Source organism: Python bivittatus, unplaced genomic scaffold (assembly GCF_059951505.1).
Source record: "Python bivittatus isolate LINGU-HERP-01145 unplaced genomic scaffold, Pbiv_v1 ctg000020_np1212, whole genome shotgun sequence".
Taxonomy (NCBI): Eukaryota; Metazoa; Chordata; class Lepidosauria; order Squamata; family Pythonidae; genus Python; species Python bivittatus.
The window spans coordinates 37422688-37445749 of NW_028277030.1; the positions used below are offsets into that span (position 1 = coordinate 37422688).

At 39.9% G+C, this 23062-nt stretch overlaps 1 protein-coding gene and 1 long non-coding RNA gene across 16 annotated transcripts in view; one reads left to right on the plus strand and one right to left on the minus strand.

Annotated features, from left to right (window-relative positions):
* Positions 1 to 11135, plus strand: part of LOC148217032 (uncharacterized) — a 35298-nt gene extending 24163 nt beyond the window's left edge. The window contains exons 3-4 of one of the 2 annotated variants that reach the window (XR_015795542.1): positions 7206 to 7256; positions 8824 to 11135. This is a non-coding gene — a long non-coding RNA (uncharacterized LOC148217032). The remainder of the gene's footprint in view (positions 1 to 7205; positions 7257 to 8823) is intronic. The other variant, XR_015795543.1, reaches the window with a different exon arrangement.
* Positions 1 to 11980, minus strand: part of DST (dystonin) — a 342419-nt gene extending 330439 nt beyond the window's left edge. For 8 of the 14 annotated variants that reach the window (XM_088137249.1, XM_088137202.1, XM_088137244.1 and 5 more), the window contains exons 1-2: positions 11785 to 11980; positions 11188 to 11249 (exon numbers count right to left, since the gene is read on the minus strand). In XM_088137249.1, coding sequence (XP_087993375.1) covers positions 11188 to 11249; positions 11785 to 11965 — 243 coding nt within the window. In that variant the 5' untranslated portion in view covers positions 11966 to 11980. The remainder of the gene's footprint in view (positions 1 to 11187; positions 11250 to 11784) is intronic. The other 6 variants (XM_025177748.2, XM_088137258.1, XM_088137206.1 and 3 more) reach the window with 1 other exon arrangement.
* Between the last annotated feature and the right edge of the window lie 11082 nt (positions 11981 to 23062).

Consider the following 23062-nt stretch of genomic DNA (forward strand, 5'->3'; position numbering starts at 1 on the left):
AGAAGCTGTTCTGGATCATGTCTATTAAACCTGGCAGGACCCAGTGTCAAGGAAAAACCACGTTAAACACGGGAGGCAGACCCACCAGAACATAAGTCACTTCAAAGTTCTAAAAGCTTTATTAAATGTTAGTTCAATAAGCAAGTAAAATTCAACCAATAGCATACAAGGTACTTATTTAGATTCACACTGCAATGCCGACCATCACGAGCAAGCAGTCAGATAAGACAGCTTAGCCGTGTGGCACCGACCCCCTCTTTGCAATCCTTTTTATCCTCAAAAACCACAAACCACAGACATGACACCTAGGTTTAGCAACTGAACCATAACTTCCTTGGTGCTAATTTTATCATACTTTCCTGTTCTATTTGTCCCTGTCACATCTGTTCCCACCAACAAGTTTGCTTAGTCTTGCAAGTTTACTTATTTCTTGTCATTGCCCTAAAGGCCATATTTCAGCTAACTTGGCTTTATTAAATGCAATCAAAACTAACATTAAAACATATAGAAGGCTACTAATAATTTTCCTCTCACACCAGCAAATATGCCTTCTCAGTCACAGCACCTGACCTTTGGAACACCATACCCCCTGAGGTTCGCTTAGCCCTGGCACTGCTGGCATTCTTTAAATCCTTGAAGACCTGGATGTTCTCTCGGGCATAAGGTCTGGAGGCTGGGTGAGCCTGTCGATGTGATTTTTTCCTCAGTGTAATTGTTGTTATATGAGTTGGGTCAGATTGTCCTTGGGTACCAGTGGGTTATTATTGTATTCTTATTCTTATTGCAGTGGTACCTCGGGTTACGAACGCCTCTGCTTACGAACTTTTCGGGTTGCGACCAGCTCTGGCCGCAAAAATTTACCTCAGTTTGCAAACTCCGCCTCAGGGTACGAACCAGATCCGCGGCCATTTTCCACCGTGACACGTGGTCCGCGGCCATTTTCCGCCCATGCCACATGGTCCGCGGCCATTTTTCCGCCCGTGCCACGTGGTCTGCGGCCATTTTTCCGCCCTGCTGCGTGGTCTGCGGCTGTTTTTCCGCCCTTGACGCGTGGTCCGCGGACGCCGGAACGGATTAACGGTAATTACATTGAACCTTATGGGAAAATTTGCTTCGGGTTGCGAACAAATCGGGTTGCGACCAGTGTCACGGAACGGATTAAATTCGTAACCCGAGGTACCACTGTATTTGTGTTTTTCTCTTTTGTTGTATTTTTTAATCTTAAGCTTGTGGCCCAGAATTGCAATCTGGGAGATGAATGGCTATGTAAATAAAATAAATAAATAAAATGCTGGTTGTGGTGGGAGATTGCTGGAAGGCTTCTAGGACCATTGAAGGTGCTGATTATCACCTATAAAGCCCTTTGTGTCTCAGGTCTGTGTTACCATCAAGATATTCTACTCCAGTGGAAAATGCCCACATAGTATGTGTCAGTGAAGGATAAATGCTGAAGTTCCCACCCCCAGATAAGTTGGGGGGGGGGGTAGAGATCTGCAGGATGCTCTTCTTGACAGTAGCACCCACATTCAGGAACAGTTTGGCCTCTGAGGCCAAGATGGCTCCCAACATGACAACATTCACAAAGGTAGTTAGAGCTCTGATTTTCCAGAATGCCTTCGGAAAGGAGAACCCAATTAAATGATAGTACTATGAAGGACAGCAGCAGTTGTGTGGTTTTAATTGATTTTATCTGTTTTTGAGTTTATGACTATAAGTCATCTAGAACTGAAAAATTAGCAGAATACAATGCTTATACTAAATAAATATATATCATTATAATTAAATTTTAATTAAAGTTAATTAAAAATGAGTACAGTATATTGTTCTCCATATAATTAATAATTCCCTCCTAGCATATTAAAAATTACAGTGCAGAGCAATGTTTAAGTGAACCCTAGGGTTTTCACAGAGAGGTTATATGCTTTTGGTGTGCAAATATTCTAAGCAATTAAAGAGAGATCAATGGAAGAGCAGTTCCAGTATCCTATGTGACAGCAGGTAATAGTACCTTGCTGACTTTGTCTGATCTTGAGAAAACTTATCAAGGTCAGACTGGATGAGAGATCACAAGGAAATCCTGGGACTATAGGCTAAGCTAGGAAGTCAAGGCAGTATCTCAGAACTCCACATCAAACCACTTCAATAGAATTGCCAAGAAAACTATATGAATGTGTCCATGTAGTCAGTAGGAGTAGGGAGATTTTATTTTTACCTACGGTTTGTAGAAAGATTTATGAAAAAATGAAAAACGGGTATGAATCATTGAACTACAATACATTTCAATACAGCTTGGAGGAATTCAGCCTATGATCTACCAATATATGTGTTTGGCCCATCATCTGAGGCTGAGATGATGGGCCAAAATGAAATTCTCAACTCTTAACTTACATTACATTTATAGTAATAGAATTAAAATACTTCAGTCTTCCACTGGTTCCTATGGCACCCACACTTGCTTATCCCATTTCACAAAAAGTATTGATAGATATAATCTCTCCCTACATAGTCTGTTGTCAAGAGAATGGGTGCCAACAGAAAGGAGAACTTTCATAAATCTGTTAAGAGTGCCCTAAACCTGCCCTAGATGTAATTCAACAACTTTAGTATTTCTAATTCTTCTTAATTAAGCGAAATTTGTAACAAATATAAGGCATGGGGTTGTCAAATTATGAACTGGTACAGTTCATAACTGGTACAGTAAAATAAAGTAAGCAGTAGAGTGCTTAAGGTATTTCACTGTGCACTGCTTCTTCTGCAACGAGCACTCTCTGCCAATCTTGAACAATTATTTTATTTGGCAATTCAAAGCAAAATTCTCAGAAGTTGCTACAGTTAAAAGAATCCTTCAAGGGAAATATAACTGCATTCCTGTAGTCCCCATTAGCCAACCAAGGCCAAAGTATCACAATACATTGCCTAGAACTATGCTTCAACGTTATTTTCTCATTCATAATGCTTTGCTTTCTATTGATTTTTCTGTGGTAATATCAGGAACATAATGCACAATGGGGAAAGCATTTGGAAGCAGTCATATTTAGAAGAACCGTCTTTACCAACAGAGTACATGTTAGTTGAAGGAGTAAGAAATTAGCTTACCATACATCTTGGAAAAAAAAAAGCTCACATTTATATGCTATCAATTTAACATTTTGTCTTAAAAAAGAAGAACCCAGCTTTGTTTCCTGTTCTTATGTGGAGAGATAAACACAGAGCCCCAATTTGTCAGGGATCTGGGAATTGTGTCAGAGTTGACAGTTGCTGCAGCAGGATAACTCAGCTAATACCCCAGTCATATTTTGTGTTTTTCTCCTATCAACCAATCTGTAAAATCTTTTGTTCTCTGCATGGCCTTTAAGATATATGTGCAATTCGTAGGAACATCAAAATTGACCAGCACAATATGCTGATACCAGAAACATCAAACAGTGCTCAGATTGTTCCTAATAATTTAGAAAATCTCTCTCTCAGACTTGCCGAATGTGCATATTTGTGTTTTATATCAAATAGTTGCCTCTATAGATCTTGCTATTTATTTAATACTGAATATATTCTCTGCCTTTCTATTTATTCCAATAAATGATCAAAGCAACACTCAACAATAGAAAATAGAAAGTATAAGACAAAATTAATACAATCAAAACCAGAATCCAGCTTTTTCCTTAGCAACAGTATCTTTGTCTTATCTGGATTTATTTTGCTGGTTCTATCTCAATCAGCCCATTATTAAGACTAGACAGCATTCAAGAGTACTGATTGCTTCCTTGAAGGTAGGAAGCAATATGGATTCATGTCATTAGTATAATGATGGCATCTCACTCCAAAGATCTGAATTATCTCCTCCAGTGGTTTCATGTGGAAGTTAAACAGCATAGGAGACAAGACCGGATATTTGAGGGACCACCTCTTCCCAGTTACATCTACCCATCCCTTCAGATCCAGCAGGAGAGGGACATTACAGGTCTCCTCCTTAGTACCTTAGTAATATCATCTGACAGGACCCAGGAAGACAGCCTTTTCTGCTGTGGCACAGGCCCTTTGGAACATTATTCCCCCAGAACTTAGATTGGCACCTAGCCTTCAGGAAGGGCCTGAAGACTTGGCTTTGCCCTCTTGCATTGGGAACCAGTAATGGTGGAGTGGAGCCTGCAAAATGGCTATATTGTTAATAAATTGGACTGTACTTTTGCAGATCATTTTTTATGGTTTTAATAGTTTTTATCGTTTTTAATGGGTTTTAAAATGGGTTTTGTTGTATGATTGTGTTTATTTTTTTGTATTTTTGTACTTTTTGTGTTTTAACTGTGTGACCTGCCCAGAGTCACATACAGTACTGAGATGAGAAGCTATATAAATTGAATGAATAAATAAAGACAGAACCCTGTAGAATATCATAGGTCAACAACTTAGGTGTCAAGCAGTAATTTCCCTGTACCACCTTCTGGGAATGTCCAATAGGAATGATCAGAACCACTGCAGAACAGTCCCCAAAGGCCAAATTTGCCAGGGTCCATAACACTGAAAGCCACCAAGAAGACTACCAGAGTCATGTGTGAGACTAGGCTGAAGCTGCCATAACTAAAGATGAAGCGGGCACATAAGCAGAGAGAGCAAAAGCCAGGAATCTTGTCTATGAGATCCCTTCGGGGAGGTAGATAAGAAGAAAGCAAGTCATTAAGGAAACAAAGGACCTGAACCAGACAAAAGAAGTTGGGCCTGAGCACATGGAAACCCTCACCCCAATCCAGCCTCAGAGTTCGGTTGGAAGTGATTTGTGTGTATTCCTAATTAATTACTGGCTGTTGACCGGGGCTGTGTGTTTTGTCTACTCCAGCCGCACCTATCTGAAAAACCCAGGTAGAAAGCAAGGGGGCTGACAAGATCCGCATGCCTCAACAGGCTGTGAGTGTGTGAGTGAGTGACCATAAGCCGAACCTGGAAGCAGTGTGTGTAACATATGCTTTTGCCACCCGGTTTCTGATATAGAATGTTTATAAGGCGACCATAGCTGTCTCAGTACCATATCCTGAACAAAACTCCCTACTAAAATAGGTCCCCAAAAACCCCATTTTCATCCAGGTGCATGTAAAACTACCAAGCTATAACTGTCAATCACCTTCCCCAAATATATGACAGTGGCTTCTAATTAGATTTCCTTCCAAGTTAGGAAGGGCTTTTTCAACAAAGGTTTTACAACTTCCTCCTTTAAGCATACAGGGAGACATCTACATTCAAAAAGACTTTGATCCCCCAGCTGGCCAACTGAATCATCCAGAAAGGCCTTGACAGATGAGGTGAGAAATTCCCTAAACATAATCAGAACAGGCATCTGGATCCACCAGACACATGGGTTGGACCATTTCAACTGGTCTCCACCCAAGCACAGGTTTATAGCAGCTGCCAGTCTAAAACTGACCAGAGAGTGATCTGTCCATGACAAAGAGTTATATAAAGCTCCTCTACTTTCAGATCACTGGCATGAGACAAAGTACCAAATCCAGAATATGACCTGTGGTAGACATGGATCTATCAGCTGGGACTTAATGGTGGAGCTTGCATCCTGAGCCATTCCTGATTAAGCAATCTCTCAAATAATACCCAAATCTCCCAAAACAGTAAGTCCACAGTAGTCCAGTGCCATGCCAGCTATCTCCTTGGCTAGCTAAGAAAGACAGACTCTTGTGCACTGAGATGGATGGTACATTAACAGTTTCTCTACATTATCCCAGCCACCCAAGTACAGCTAGCAGCAAACACTGAGAATCTGCAGTCTATGGGACAGAATGTCTGGCCAGTGAGATACAATTCCTACTGACTACAGCCACACTTCCTCTCTACCTTCCAGTCCTAGGATGCTGCATCACAAAATATTCCAGTAGACAGAGCTGGGGGAAAATGGCTTCCTACTCCTCTCAGTCAGGTGTCTATTAATTCTTGCCAGGCCAATTCTTTCATCCATGCAAAAATCCTGGGTAATATATATTTTATCAGCAACTGACTGGCATTAAAAAGCAGGAACTTTATATTGGAACCACTATCAATGTCATTTAGACTTCCGTGATTACCCTGCAACCTAAAAGGAAGCAAAGCCAACCACCAGCCCACGCTCCCTTTCGTGCAATGTCCAGATTTCAGCCTCTTGCCATACCTCACCACACGTGCCTTTGCTTTCTGGCCACTTCACACTTTCCGACCATGACCCTAACGTATTCCCTAATGCCAAGCAATAGTGAATAAAATCTAGCAAAATAAACAACAGTTTTTCCTCCATGAGAATCTATACTCTATCCTGGAGCTCTGCAATTGTGGGGTACAAGCAAGCCAGAAAATTCATGAAACAGTGAGTTCTTAATATAGAATAGCAGCAGGCAATTAGTATGAGCCCAAGGCAACTTAAAATTGTGGATGTACTCCTCTAGTACCCGTCCAGTTGACTATTGCCAGTCTTTGACAAATGCCAGTCATCGCAAAGCATTTTCTCTAGCCAAGATTGATGTATATATCTTTCCACTATTATTGATGGCATATACCCCCATTTTAAACATTTTTGTCCTTGTGGTTCTCATACTATAAAGGGCATAGATACGTCATACTATACTGCAACTTCAATAGGGATTTACAAGCCATTGTAATCATTCCTCTTCTAAAAGACTTATCAGGCAGAGAAGACGTGGTATCTATCTCATTCCTCCTGTCCAACTGTCAGACCAAAGTTAAATGTTCCACAGACAAATTTTGTTTAGCAGCCATGAGAATATGTACTCAGGTTCTATCTGACATTGCATATCCGCCAAATATTTATAACTATTCAGATTGCTACTGCATGTCTAAGACAATGATGATGATGATCAAACAACATCTGCCCATCCCAGGTCCTTGGGAAGGACTCGATAGGTGGATAAAAATGCCAAATCCAGTCTAAACATCTGGCTGACTGTGCGACCAACCATAATAATAAATAATAATTACTAAATTTGAGAACTAGATTCTGAGGTGAAAACTTGTACAGTGCAAATTAATTCCTTTACACTCTAATATTAACAGGTTAATGTAATTTTGTTCTCCCCCTTTGGTGATTCAGTTATTCTTATTTCTGATTTTACTCTCATTTTTAATTTCCTATGTTGTTTTTGTTGCATTTGCATATGTTATTCCTAACTGGTCAGTGACTGTAAATAAACTTTATTAAAATTACTCTCTCTCACAAGGTTTATTCACAAGGCCAAAGAGGTTGGTCCACCCTATGGGGTTTCCAAAAGGTCAGTAAGCCATTTGCTTGTCCATAATCCAGCATACACTTAAACCTGATATGTCATTGACAAAACAACTGTCACTGTTTTATTAAATAATTCTAATCATATCCTTAATTATCATTTGGAGTTGAGCAGCCACTGAATTAAAATGCGTAATAATAAATAAATAATCATATTTAGAATTGTATCCAGGTAAACTTTATATGGAACAGAGAAAACAATAATTTCTTATTTAAGACAGAAAAGAATTCCTAACTTTAATTGGTTTAGTACATATTAGTGAAGGGAAAGCATTTTAGCTTTGAATGAGTCCTTCAAGAACTGGAAGATGATTCTTTGAATAGCAGAGGCTTGTTCTCCTAGCTACCTTTCCCTCCCACAAATCAAATATTGAACTACGTAATTCAAAGTAGAGACTTTGATGATTTTTCTTTCCACTGGAACTCTGTATACAAGCAGCAAAAGCAGCAGCTTATAAATAACTGTGGAATTCTTCTCCTGAATTATAACACAAAATATCCAAGGCTATTCATTATCATTCCATAGTAGCAAGAAGAATGTTATTTTTAGCAGTGTCCACTAAAGCAGAAAGTAGGTTAACTGTAATAATGGGTCACATACTGAAGATGACTTCTATTATTTTTTATATGCACCAGAGAGTTACTACCTGTGAAATGAAGAGAGGGATATGTACTAAGATAATACTGTCAACCATTTTTTTTACCCAAACCACTGATTAGGATTTTTTTCTGTGTTATTTTCTCTGAGTCACCTATTTTTAGTACTACTCATATATAAGTATCTTATCTGCATGACAAAACAAAAATACACAGGTCACCTCCAGCACTAACTATTCAGTGTCTGAAGCACTGATGCAAAGTCTGTGACGCATAATCTTTTAAGTTCTTTACTTCAGCCTAGCATAATAGATGCTGTCATCTCACATAACTAGATTCACACAGTGGTGCCTTTACATAGCACAATCTTGACATTAGCAAACATACTAAATCAAAAAACTGATGAAGTTGGCGCCAAAGTAAACATGAACCAGATGAACTCTCAATAAAAACAAGTGAAAGGTTAGTAGTAAATTCATGATTTAATAAAGAAGGAAATGCATTACACTGGTAAACTGGCTATATTTTAAGGAGAATATTGAAGAGCTAAGAGAGGAATAATGGTAATTTCTCAGGATGTCCTTACTTCCTAGACATTATATTTTGCTGGCACTCCCTAAATGTCCCATCCTCAGTGGGAACTAAGATTCAACATCAGTCTCTCCCCCTTGATATGAAAATGGTAGGAGGGATATTATCTTGCATTTCACCTCAGGTAGTGATATATCTTAGGCCTATGCTGTTTGCTTCTAATAAAAATAAATACGAACAGCCCAATTCAATCTTGATTAATTCCTATAAAGTACACTGAAGCTTACTCCAAGGTAAAATGTCTGAAAGATCAGGGCCCCCAAATATAACACATTTGCAATTGCTTTGAATGTAAACTATCATCACCCTAATCTCTCTCTCTCTCTCTCATTCTCCCACCCTCTCTCTCTCCCTCCCCAAACCAGCATTATGGAGAACTACATACTAACATATCATTCTCCAGGAATATCTCTAAAGCTGGCTGAGAAGCTGCAGGATGAGAAGCTGTCCTCATCTGTATTTCTTTCCCTGGAAAATTCAACTCTTTGTGGCAATTAGAAAGTGAGCCTTGAGATGCAGAATGTCTAAGCCTTGATTGTTCACAATTCAATGGAATTTAAGTCCTGTTTGCAACATTATAGTCTCGGCCTAATCTTCCAACAGTTTGTTTTCGTAAGAGTCATGCTAGCACAGCAAGTTTGAAGATCCATTTGCAGGTTTCAGGAAGAAAAGTCCCTAGACATCAAGATAACTCAATAATTTGTTGTTTAAGCTGTCATTACTAGATCTTGAATTGACTAAATCTATCCCTATTTGAGAACCACAACCTAAACTGTAAGTCCCAGGCAACTCTACTTGGAAATAGCTTCCATTCTGAGTGTGTAGCATCACCAACTGCCACTCTGTCAATTTATTAGCTACATCACACACGTTAACCCTGTTCAGTATGTATTTTTCCTGACAAGCAAGGAAAAGCAAGAAAGGGTTGGTAGAACTAGCAACATCACAAGCTCCATCACCTAAAACAGCTTTGCTATCATGTTCTGTTGCCAGTACAAATGTCACTTTTTCCATATTTAATTTTCTTTTAGGCTGGCATCTGAAGGGAAATTTGGCATTTGTCTCCAGTTACTTCCCTCCAAAGGGGCTTGCTTACTTTCAGAGGCAAATAACCTCTTTGCAACAGGGAAAGATGAGGAACATATATTTTAAACAACATTTCCAATGGCTAAGGGCTGCATTGAACAGGGCAACAACGCAATGACATCATTGGAAGGACAAAGTAGAATCTGAAGGCTTTTTAAAATATTTTTCAGCGTGGGGAGATTAACTATGGGAAACTGCATTGCTGTTATTTAGCAGTTTGCCACCAAATTTCAGCACCCTTTTGTTGGGTGGCACTATGCCATGCAAAAGAGGTTGCTCCATCTTTTACATACTTCCTTGTTACAAACATGAAGGAAATTTGGTCTCCATGTATTAACTGGGGGATTCTCAACCCAAAGGGATTCTGTTACCCCATGGGGAAATAATCACTCCATCAAGGATTCGCCATATGATTCATCCCACACCCTACCAGTTTTGTGAACCATAGTAAATCCCATAGAAATCAGAAGGTCTCACTTTTGAGTAAATCTAATTAAGAGTATATTACAAAGTGGATTTATTTATATGGGAGCAAACTCTTACCGAAACATAAGGCTAGACTTCATGACAGACATAGTAATAGCAGTAATTTCTAGTTTAACTGGCTGTTGACAACTGAACTGGGAATGTTAATAAAAGGAATCTCAAACTCCAGTTTGAAGCTTAGACTGATAGATGTAGATTGGTCACTTAATAATGAAAAAAAAAACTTGATTAGACTTTTGATTTTCCAGTGGGATTTGACTACTATTTTAATAGAGAAGCAATTGTCCTTGAATATAACCTGTAAGAAAGGCCAAGTTCTATAAAGATGTCCGTCTAGGATAGAATCCCCAACAAACTGCTTTGAAAGGATTTTTTAATATATAAAAGCAAGATTTAAAAAAGAAAACAAGTTCACTGGGAAAAACTATTAAATGTCAGAAGCACCAAGTAACCTTGAATGGCTGTGAAGATTAGATGTGCTTTTTCCTTAAATCTGTTCCAGGAAGCCAGAAATGTCTGGCTGGTTAAGATTCATATTCTTTTCAAGTTGAAAAGCCTTATAATGCCTGAACACTAAAGTCAATTTGTGGAATATATTGCATTTCCCCACCCCCCCACGGAGAAAGCAATCAACTTTCTGAGATGTGAATAGTAATTGAAAGCTTGGAAGTATTTCTTTTATAATAGTAGAAAAACAAATGGAAATGGAAAGAGTGACCATCCCTATTCCTGCAGAGTTCTTAATTTTAAAATGATTCTGGTTTTCATGATGAAGTTTGCAACTTACATTCCAAACTGTAGCCACTGGCTGAAGACAAAACAATCAAAAGCTGAACTATGCTAATATCTAATGCCCCTCTTTTTGTCTCAGATAAACTGCTGTATCTATTTAATAGCCTTGTAAATTAAAACAGTTTGCAGGAATATAAAGGTAAGATTTAATGCCTTAATTAACAAAAATGGTATATAAAGATATTAGGATATAGAACAAGTTAAGTGAAATAGCTTATTAAAACATTCAATCATGTTTTTCCATGCAAAGCTTTTTTAAGACAATGGTGGCAAGTATTCTATATATATATATATATATATATGTATATGTATATGTATATATTTAATTTTAAATAGATATTTCAATAAGAAAACTTTTTTCTAACCTTGAGATTGCGTGCTAAATAAATTACCTCGGAACGAAAGTGATGAGTTCTCATTACAGCATCTAGAAAGAAAAGAGAGGGGAGGGGGAAGACAGGACTGTATCTGTCTCCATTCCAGCAGCAGCATCCTCATTCTATAGAATTACTCGGATTTCTCAAAAAATATTTTCAATCACCCTTCACCGGCCCCCGTAGCTATCGTGAAAGTGAGCGGTCTTCTCCACTTCGAGCTGACCCCAGAAGCGGACGTGCACGTTTATTTCCCCTCCTCGAAGTTGAGGGAAAGTTACAGTTTACTTGAGCAGCAACGGGGTTCCCAACCAGCAGTTTGGCGCTTAAAGGTTGAGGATGGGGTCTAGAGTAGGCTGCCGCAATCTCTGCTTCGCTCCAAAGCCCTTTTCCCAAATAATTGGAGGGACCCAGAGGTGAGCCCTGCTGTTGGGATCGCCGCCCTCCGCCACGGCAAAATCCATCCCGACCCTGGGCCGACGGCGGGGGATTCCCTTGCACATCCCCCGCCCCCCGTTCAAGCAGCGAAGATCCTCTTCCTCCCCTCCCCCCGGGCAAAGGTGAGCAAGCCAACACTGCGTCTCTTACCTCGGCTCCTTGAACGCCCTGAAAAGACCGACTTGATCGGATGCCTCCCTTTCTGGAACTTACGGTGCCAGGAGCAGAAGAATAAAATTGTGGCGATGGTCCCCAGCAGCAGTAGCAGCAAGAAGAGGGCACACTGGATGCTGTAAGGTCTCAGCAAGACTAAAAAGGCGGCCGCGATCATGGTTCAAGCGGGTCTCTGTGTGTGCGTTCATGTGAAGGAAATCCGGGGAGGATCTTTTCTTAATCTCTGGCCCGCGGTGGGAAGGAAGGGGGCTCCGAAGGAATGTCGAGGAAGGAGCCCGAAGGACAGCCAGGAACGTTGCAGAAAAACGCAGCGAAGGGCAAGCTTGCCTCTTCAGACGGCCGGGGAAGGAGGAGCATGAGCGTGTGGCCCTGGAATGAGGGCTCCGAATGGCTGCAGCAGCACCGCTCTAAGACGTGTCAGTGCTTTCCTCGGGGAGAGAGAGCGGGCGGGCGAGCGAGACCCTCAGTCCATGACTCAGCAGACAATCAGGCGGCAGGAGCACAGGCAGGGAATTTGGCCCCCTTTTTTTTTCCTTTTTGCACGCGTAAAAGGGGGAGAGGAGAGACCCAGATTGAGCAGATGCAGAGGGAGCAGCAGCAGCAGCAGCAGCACCCAAGCTGCAATCCTGCCTGGAGACAGGGAGAGGGCACCCCAGCAGAGTTGTTGCTGCAGCCTGGCGCTTCTGCCGCGCGCCTTTAGCTTTTGCATCCCCGCAAAGCCCCGGAGCGATGATGTTGCTGATACGGAGGAAATTACGGTGGTGCTTTGCTGCTGCTGTTGCCCCTCAGGAAACCGCTTTGCAGAAGGGGCGGGACGGGGACCAGGAGAAGGAAAGGGAGGGGGGCGATTCCAAAGTTTGCTGCCTCTGCTGACGACTGTACTTGAGTGAGGGGGGCTGGCTGGGGTGGTGGGATTGGCTGCTTAATGGCGGATGACATCACAGGCGGCTGCTACTGCAGAATGAAAAATGGCTGCTTTAAGATATAAGTGAGGTTTTTTTCAGTGGGTGGCAGCCTGGGAGAAAACGAAGAAGGCTCATTGCTCGATTCAGAGGGGAAGACCCCATCATCTATCTGCGACCAGCAGACTGGCGGCGGGGAGAGAGGATTGCAGCTCTGGTCTGCAGAGGTTAAGAGGGGAAGTTTCTCCGCGCAAATCTTGCGCTTCTGAGCCCCGGGGAGACGCTGGGAAATAAGGACAGGAGGAAGAGACCGCGGACTTTAGCTGTAGCTTTGCGCCCATTCATCAGTCCAGAAATAGCGTATTTCGCGCGCTTTCTCTCCCTCACAGACGCGCTCCCTCGCCCGAGTGAATGTTGTAGCTGCTGAGGGAGGCGTCGAACAAACGCAGCTGAAAAGCAAGTCCGTCTGAGCTGTACAGTAACTCTGCGCCTCCAAAACGGGAGTCCCGCTAAACTCGACGGCTTCCGAATACAAACGCCAAGGGTTGTGCTGGTAAAGCACCAAAAGCAGAACCTCTACCCTTCATCCAGTTTGTAGGTTAAACTATACAAACCAGGGCATATTTATTCACCCGACACTGTAGGAAGAGAGCCCTGTTAGTCTATGGTGGCAAAAAAATCAGAAGAAATCTGGTACAGTACCTTTCCCGATTAATGACTTTTAATAACATTTGTTAGTCAGAAAAGTGCTACCAGTTTCATTCTGATTTTATTCAGCAGTAAATCCTAATGAGATCTATAAAGCTTGACCCCATGCAAAGTGCACATCGCTGCACTGTTGGGCTTGATTGTTGGGGTCAGTTCATCAGAAAGTACTGATTCTTACTGAACCTTGTATCTTTATGATACTGATTGCTACAATATTTGGTCTCCAGATATGCCACTATAGAGACCTGGTTATCACTGGTACTTCAAGTTATGCCACAGGGATAAAATGTTGAGTAGCAAATTCTGTATTTCTTTTGCCTTCAATTTTGTGCAGCAAGTTTTTAGTGCCAAAAATATCTTGAGAATCCCAAAAGAGCACTCAATAGAGAATATTGCAGAATTGATATTCTGGATATTTATGCAGATATACATTGCATGCTCAGTAGTAAAAATACCTAATTTTCATATCTGTTAACATGTAGTATTGAAATTTTCAGGGATTTCCTAGTATTTTCTCAAAGGAGTTTGCTCCATTTTTCAATGCTGGCTGCAACAGATGTATGGAAATTTAATAGTTCACATGTAATAAAATATGTATGACATAGTTATACAGTAATTTACTGATAGTTTCCTAGTTGGGTTCACACAACACAATAAGCCTTGTTTGCTTAGCAGTGTTCTATTGAATAAATCACAGCTGTGGTTTATAGTAAGCCATGAACAAGCAAATTGTTATGGCTTAGCATACTCTGTGAATCCAAGTAAATATATTTTTTAAAATTGCACATTTTCCCTTTCCTGCCAAGCAAACAGTACTGAAATGGTTTTTGCTGACTACAGCAATATATAAATAGGGAAACATTTTATAAATCTATTACATGAGGCCAAAATACAATCCTAATTTTATTTTTTTATCAGATTGCCAGAAAGCAAATGTGCTGCACAGAGTACACATTTGCAATGCATAAATTCTGGATTATTAGTTAATAAGGAAACATAATCACTAAATACATTTGGATTAAAATAGTAGATCAATCTCAGATTTTTTTTAATAGTCAGCTATCATAAGAGAATAGTAAGTATTTTGCAGCCTAATACTGTACTGCAACCTGATGTTAACTTAGAAATTAGTTGCATATTGTGTAGTGGAACTTCTTTATTCGTTTGTAATTGTACAGTGCAGTTCTGCATGTACTATATATATGTAGCTAGAAGTGCTACTGTACTGTGTTTAATGGGCACACTACCTTGCAAGTGTATTTAAGATTGCATTTTAAGGCTTTTTCTTCTTACCTGAACATAAATCCTACTGTTTGTATGACATACAATACTCATTATTTAAATTACCCATGGTTTATTCATTTGTTTGAGCTTGAACAATATAATAAACTATAAACTAGGTTGCATTTGTACAACATGTTAAACTAAAATATGGTTGCCTAGTTTTGATTCAGTATGTTGTGCAAAGCCAGCCAAGGAGTACACATTGAATCAGCAAGAAAGACATTAACAGAACCGCATGGCTAATTAGCTAGTTTTTTCCTACAATTCAGCATTTTCATCTAATCTACTGCAGCAGAATTACATGGATAATTTATACAGTATTAGGATTGGTTTTGTATACATGCATTGAGGGTGTATTGCATGATGTCACAAATGCAGTGTTTTTAAATACTGCAGTATATTGCAGACACTGTAAAAACACAGGTTATGCTGAGATTGTTGCTAAGATTCCCACTGCTTCAAGGTGAGACAGGTTATATACTGTACTCTTCATTCAGTACTTTGTCGCAATACATCACAAAACTTTTCAGCATTTCTGTCTCATACACACGCACATAGAATTGACATAACATGGCAAAAGATTTACAATGCAGTAATATTTGTAACAAATCCTTGAGTGGATAAGCAACGGCAAATAAAACATTTCAGAATCACGAAGCTATGAAGAAAATGAAGCTGAGTGGTTTGGATACACTTGTAATAGTGATTCATATAGAGAAGATTATTGCAAAACTCTGTTTTGTTAATTACAGTAGCTCAACTGCCCCTGATTTTTCTAAAAATGTGAGTTTAATTTAAATTTTTTTAAAGTTGCATGTATTTTAACAATTTTTAGCTAAGTGCGTTACACTCACTAATAAACCACTTATTAAAATAAGAGCTATTTCAAAAATACAAACCATCAGGTACATTCGACAAATTTAAACACGTAGAAGGATCCAACAAGGAGCACCATAAAGCCATCATATAAACATAGCAAGCAATAACTGCAACATCTGAACAACTACTCTACCTACAATGTTTTCAGAAAGAACCAAAATACTGCATTTTGTCTCATCTGCACTTGGGCCTGGCAGGCCAATTTTAAGAGGGCATTGTGCACAAAGATACTGTTCTTAGCAGTCCATCACACCTCTTCTATCATGCTTTATTTGATGGAAGTATCTGGAGCAACTGATAAATGGAAAAAGTGGGGTGGCAATATTGTAGAAAGAGATCAATATATAACTAGATTCTAAGTCACTTAGGTATTTAGAAGTTAAAAATCAGTATTTTGAATTTAGCCTAGTATGTTGCAAACAATTTAAATTGCTTTGGCAGTGGAAAGTAACTGGAAATTGAAACCATGCTCATTCAGATGATGTATTTAGCCTTAAGCAAGCCATGGTCTGTGGATAAGAAACCACATGCAATGGATATAAAATAGTGAAGTAGTTCTTCCTTTAACCAATTAGAATGGCTTAGTTTGTCCTGCAAACATTGTATGACTACAGATCCACTTACTGCGTTAAGCCAAAGTTGGTTGAGTGGCTGCTTGTAGTTTAAGAGGTTGAACACATCTATTCTGTTTCAGTAAACTGGTTCAGCATATTGTGTGAATCAGTCAATTATGGTTTATATCCTTTAAACCACAGCTTAATGCAGTGCATGAACCCAGCCAATGAATTATGCTGAAGAGCAGCTAGAAATCACCCATTTTCAGATGACAATTGTATAGTTAACATGTTAGTTTTATAATGCTTGTTCCTACAATACACATAACCCTGTCAACCACTCACCCAGTCACATCTGGCCTTTTGTTTTAATTATTTTGTGGTTTTGACTCTTGTTCACTAGAGTTCCTTCTAGTGACAGGTAGCTATGTAATTTGCTTAATAAACAAACAAGTAATCTTACCAGTGATTCTGGCAGAACCCTAATGGAACCCAGAATATAATATCCAGATCTAATTTCCCCATGAAGCATCTCTGTCCTATGAGCCACTGCAACTAGGAGAGTATAGGAAAAGCTTAATTATATCACTGTCCCTTTCCTCATTGGCCAGGAAAGAAGCAATTATAATTATAAACTATGGTGCTTTCTTTGTTTTTACCGATTTACTGCTGGATGCATCAGATAGGAAGCCTTAAGGTATGAGGAGAAGTCAGTGGAGGAGGATTTATACAAGGGTTCTATCAATAGAAATAACATACCCCCAGAAACCCACCCATAGAAAGGAAAGAGTGATTGGTGCTTGCTTTCTTGGTATGGGTGGGAGGAGTAAAGAAGAGGGAAATCACCAATCAAGGGCATAGTAACTATGGTCTGGCTATCACCATGGCTTGAGCACTGTCAAAACCTGCTCAAGGTTTTGATTCCCACTTCTTTGAGTAACCCTCAAAGTGAAATACAGATTAGCATTTAATTATTAAAAGTAGGCGGTTATTCAGTGAAATAAGTTTGTTCATGAGGGCAGCCACAACCACAAAAATTCATTTATTGTTTTAGAGAGTTACAATAGTGAAAACTTGTAAAACTGCACTAAACTGTTGAGCTTATATACATAGATGTTAGCATTCTTTAAAACCCAGTAGAGCTCAAACTTCATCATAGAAAACATATTACATTTACTGTACCAGGAACCAACATACTGTAGCTTCAAGAACCCTTAAACCTCCTACTTAAGAACCAGCCTGCCAAAGACTGAGACCCATTCAAATTGTCATCTTATGAAGCAGAGTGTAGGCATGACACACACAAACTTTACAAATATAATACCTATGCAGTAATCTCTACATGTGTAGGAGAACAAATATTTTTACATTTTTATTTCTACTAGGATTATCTTCTGTACTGCAAAAATCCAGATGCTCATCAGAGGGCAGCAAAAAGCTAGTAGTTATCAGTGTATTTCCTGCCATCTAATGGTAATCTGAATTCTTGTCCAGATATGGCACTCTGTGTGTTTCTCCCAGTGTGATATGGTGGTTAAAGTATTGGATTGGCACCATTAAGACCCAAGTTCATGTCCACCCTCAGATACAAAGTCATTGGGTGACATTGGGCCAATTGTCCTCTTTCAACCCAACTTACCTCACGTGGCTCTTGTGGAGAAAAAAAACTTTTATCGATTTTTCAAAATTGTAAGGCATTGTGACTCCATAATGACTGTGGGTGGCCTTACAATTTTGATAAATCAATAAATATTATTAAAATCAATACAAAACAGAAATTAATGACAAATATTTAGGAAGTGCAAAACAAACACACTTTGGCATAAAGCATACCCACAAGTGTGGGTATGGTGGGGGAACAGCTAGGTTTTAAAGGGCCATTTAAAGGAAATCAGGGTAGGGTGATGCTATTCCAGAGGGCAAGTGCTGGAGCCAGAAGGCCCATTCCCTGGTCTCACCAGACCTAGAGCATGCTGAGTTTGTTGGATTGAGGATAGCAGGAAGTATCAAATTGTTCACCTTGAGCTCCCGAAAGAAAGATGATGTGCTGAACTTGTCCTCTGATGATGTTGATGATGAGAGGGAAATATAGCCAGGGACATCCAGGGATAGCAGTCCTGGTGGAGGTGATTCCAGCAGCATTGAAGCCAATGATACCCCTCTGACTGAGGCAGATCCAGCAAGCATCCAGGACTCCCTGCCTGCGCCCACTGACTGCAGTTCAGCCCCCCAGACCCAAGCAGAGCCATGCTCTGAGATACAGCAGCAGAGGGCTGAGCTCTGCAGGTCAGACAGACTGGCCAAAAAGCAGGCCAGCACGAGAGGAGACTCTAATAAAGTGCCTCCGCTGGGCACCTGGGTGGAAGCTTGGCTCGGGTTATTTGTTGGCCTCCCTGCCTGAGAGAAAACACTGACAGCAACTTTTCAAGCCTCAGGTCTGTTGTATGTACCTTGCCGCGTGTAGAGAGTAAGGAAGATGACCTTGACAGAGATAGGCAGGATCTGTTGCCTAGGCAAAGGGGCTGAAGCATGTTTTTTAACTTCAGAGTCAGATAACATTTGGAAGCAGCTCAGGCAGACACTCCCTAAACTTCACTGGAGCATCAGATGGAGGAGGAAGTACAGCATATTCAGACTTGAAAGATTCTGTTATTAAAGCCACTCTTAATAAAAGTAGTTTCAGCTTTCCTGTGGAATTGATTTCCTGGCCTGGTCTACCTAATGGGGCTGACACTGTGCTTAGAGCTCTTAATTCCGCCTCACTGGGTCTCTTGCCCGTTCCTCGGATTTGTCATTTGTTTATTGGATTTCTGGTCTTGACCTGCGCCAAGCCTGGGACTACATTTACAGTTGTCATCTTAAGATACTGGTAAAAAGGACTCTTTTCTTCTAAAGCCTCTGCCTGAGCTTGCATATCATTGGACTGTGACAAGCATCCAGCTTGCTATCTTCTGGCTAGGAGCCATCAGTGCCAGCACACAAAAGATGGGACATAAATCTAATAATTGAATACCATCCTCAAACAAGCCACTCCTGGCTGAGCAGTAATTACCTCTTCCTTTTGTCATGGGGTAGAAAGATGCGTCGCTTGCCAATTTGGCACACAGAGCACCTGCTATGGTTAACTCCCTCCCCTTTTCTTGCTCAGACCAAGAATGATGAGGGGTACATTCTTGGTTTCTCTCCATGCAGCTATGGAAGCCTGGGAGCCCAACAATTCCTAACAATTCTTTACTCTTCAAGTGGAGAAGGAACAGGAACAATTCCGGCCCATGTTGTCTGCTCCAAGATTGCTGAGAAAGCAAGAGTCTATTAAATTAATGAGATAGCTTGGCACACTCACTCTGGTCAGTAAACATGTGGAACCTGTGCTTAACACTTTCTCCACAGCCACAGCATTTTCACTTCAAGCTGCTTTCCCATGGTTGAGTTAAACATTTTATCCAAATACTTACTCTCCATGACAAAAATCCATTGCAGGCAAAACTTGGAAATTAGACTCTGAGTTGGTTCATAAAAAATAAAGTTTCCCCTCCTGCCAACTTGTGCCAGTTCCCACCACCAAGGTCTTGTATGGTGGCATACCTCCATTTCTATAAAATTAAATACAATACAATAGTCATAAGGAAAATGCCAGCACATTAGGCCAAAGCAAATTTGCATAAAATCGTGGACAAACATTTAAGTCCTTCAGACTTTTTCAGTTAGTTAAATGCCTTTAAGTGAATTCAAGTGTTAATGGATGCATGGACAAATGCTCACGATCTTAGTCTGTCTTTAGTAATAAATCGTAGCTTGCACTCTTTTCCTTTGTCCCCTCCAGCCAGTGTTGACTCCTAGAGACTGCCTGGCAAGTTTCTGCAGTTTTCTTGGCATGATTTCAGGTTTGCCCGTCTTCTTCCTAGGGCTGAGAGAGAGTGATTGACCCAAGGTCACTCAGCTGGCTATTTGCCTAACGCAGGACTAGATGTCGCTGTTTCCCAGTTTCTAGCTTGGTGCCTTCACCACTTCACCAGACTGGCTCTCTATAGCTCTCCCTATAGATCCATAATCTCTTTGGTCCCATCTATCCTCTTTCCATGTTATGTTTCTCTACTTTTCTTCCAATGTTGCCAAAGATTGTGATATTTTCTAGTCCATTGACTTGTATCACACACCCAAGTATGTGTAGTTCTGCCTGTTGATCCTTGGCTCAAGGGAATAGTCTTTATTTGGTTTTTAGGTGAACTGGTATTTAAAAAACCTGGGGAGAGGGGCTTATGGGGTGAGAAAAAAGGATTGAACTTTATTTGGTCAGAATCCTAAATAGATTGGAGAAAGGAAGTACTGTCTTAAATATTTCAGGTTGTACTAGATGTTAAAAATGGCAAATTTATTATGCTTTCCAATGGAGCATTCTCCAGTGCTATCACTCAAAAGAAAATTGCATATCTATTCAGTATTTCTCTCCTTAATGGAATCTCATCTGGAAAGAAAAAGACAAGGGGATTTCAAATGGAGGAAATTATCATCTGGATTCTTCCTAACATTCTATTAATTACTGCAATGAAAGCCTCATCTGTAAGCAGTTATTGTGTGCTCCTCACCATATCCCTAGGTATAATCTGACATTGGTCTAACACCTAATGTGCAACACAAATAATTGTGCAACTCCTCCATTTCATCTTAAAACTTCAATTCAAGTCATGTTTCTCCTTTTATCTTCTTCCCACTTATCTCCTTTCTCTTCTTAACATCATACTTAAGTTATCTATTGATCACGGACGTTTCACATTTTTATGTGTGTGTGTGTGTGTGTGTGTGTGTGTATACACACACACACACACACGGATGGAAATGATCTGCAACCTGTAATGAAGAAAGTCAAGGAGTAAGTGAAAAAATAGGACTAAAATATAAAGACCAAGCTAATGCAACAGATACAGTGACCAGCCTTTGAACTGACAATGAAGACACTGAAATAAGGGGTAGTTTTTGCCTTTTACTACCTATCAACAGTAAAGGAACCAGGAGACAAGAAATATGGCACAGACTAGGGTAAGATCTTAGATGCATATATATTTAGATCCTGTGATATGACTATATCTGGACAAGGTCAGAATTGTGCAGGCAATGGCTTTCCCGTGAACACCGTGGAAATTAACTTTGAAGAAGCAGGACAAAAAGAGCATTGATGGTTATGAACTTTGGTATTGGAGAAGACTCCTAAGTACACCATAGATACTCAAGAAGGCAACCTAAAGGCCAGGTTGGGGACAGATCATCTTGGGGAATTGTCCCTTTTGCAAAAGTCTTTAAGTCTTTTGTTTTTGTTTTATTTTCTACAAGTGGGTTACATTCTCCAAAATTAATTTGTTTCAATAAATTCACTATAAAGATAAATTGGCAGAAGCTCTGTAAAATATAGCCACTGTGGCACTGATGTGTGTGTGTGTGTGTATGATGGAGAAGATCTGTGTTCATTAAGAGTCATCACCAATTTGATGGCACATAATCAATGGTACTGCTAATTGTTGTATATTTTTCAATCTTTTATGGTGCTATGAAAAAATTTCTGACAAGTTAAATATTAAAAAAAAATTCTATGATATTGTTAAAAATCTTTTAAAAGTTCTTAATTCAAGCATTTGCTCATTTTTGTAGGAGGGATGAGTAACCCTTGCAGACAATAATTCTTGAAATGTTATTTGACATTTTGTACCATCTTTTCATCTCTTTTAAATCATGCACTGAGGAAAATAGCAAAAGACAGCTAGACATTATCCTAAGGGTGTAGGGTTGTCATAGTATATTATGGGAAACGATGTATTATTAGAAGTGAGGAGAAAAGTAAAGTCAGAGATTCATAATGGGAAATGAATACCGTACAAGGGAAATAAAAATGCATGCACGCATCTCTTTTATTCTTTGTCCTTGATTTGGCAAAACAAAACCTCAAAACGTTTAGAACTGTTGTTGTCACAGAACCGGTCTCTGCACTGTCCAGTCCCTCCAAAAAAGCAGGCAACATTGAGATGCCCACAAATAGTTGATACTTTTCCAGAGAAAGATGGTGCAGTTGGCATGACACACTATTATCAACACAGGATTCTGTACGCTTAGTAATACCATCAGCTAAACTTTTGAAATCAGCTGTTCTCAAGATATTCAATAACCAGGATCAACATTTGTTATTGTCACCAATTTCAATGAGCCAGATTCTTAGAAACTCAGAATTATTGCTCAACATTTATCAGCAGATTATTCAACATGGGGAATAATTTGTATAAAATATATGAACTAGCCCTAACTGGGGGGGAGAGTGCTTTTGACCTATTTTAGATAGCAAATTAAACATCACTAGATGACAGTACAGTACATTATTGCAAAGTATCTTTGGAAGGCATAATGTCTCCCTTTCCAGTTAAAGTAACTCTAATATCTGGCTCACACATGGAGTTAAGCATTTTTTTTTTTTAAACCATGGCTGACTAAACAACAGTAGGTTGGGTTTACAGACAGAACATGAAGTGAAAACAGAACAAACTGCAGTGGCCTGATGCCTGAAGCCACTGTAAAATTCCCCTGTTCCCTTTTGCTTTTACTCTCCCTAGTTTTCTGAACCCATTTTATCTAAGAAGCGTGGATGTAGGGCTCCATTTTTGGGGGGGGGAAACAATGTCAGGAAGCATGAACCCTCCCCTTCCTTCCTGTCACTTCTCAAAAGCAAATTACCCCTTTTCCAGATTGCTTCACAACGGAGAACAATTTTGCTACATTTGCTCCACTCCAACATGTAATTTGTTCCTAATTTTGTCCAGGCCATTTTGAAGGTTGTTTTCATGGCAATGACAAGTTAGGTTACTTGCAAAGAAATACACGGCTTGCTTAAATATTTTGATGACCGCTGCCCTCAGGATTCTAAAATACAGTGTAAAAAAAGAGCAG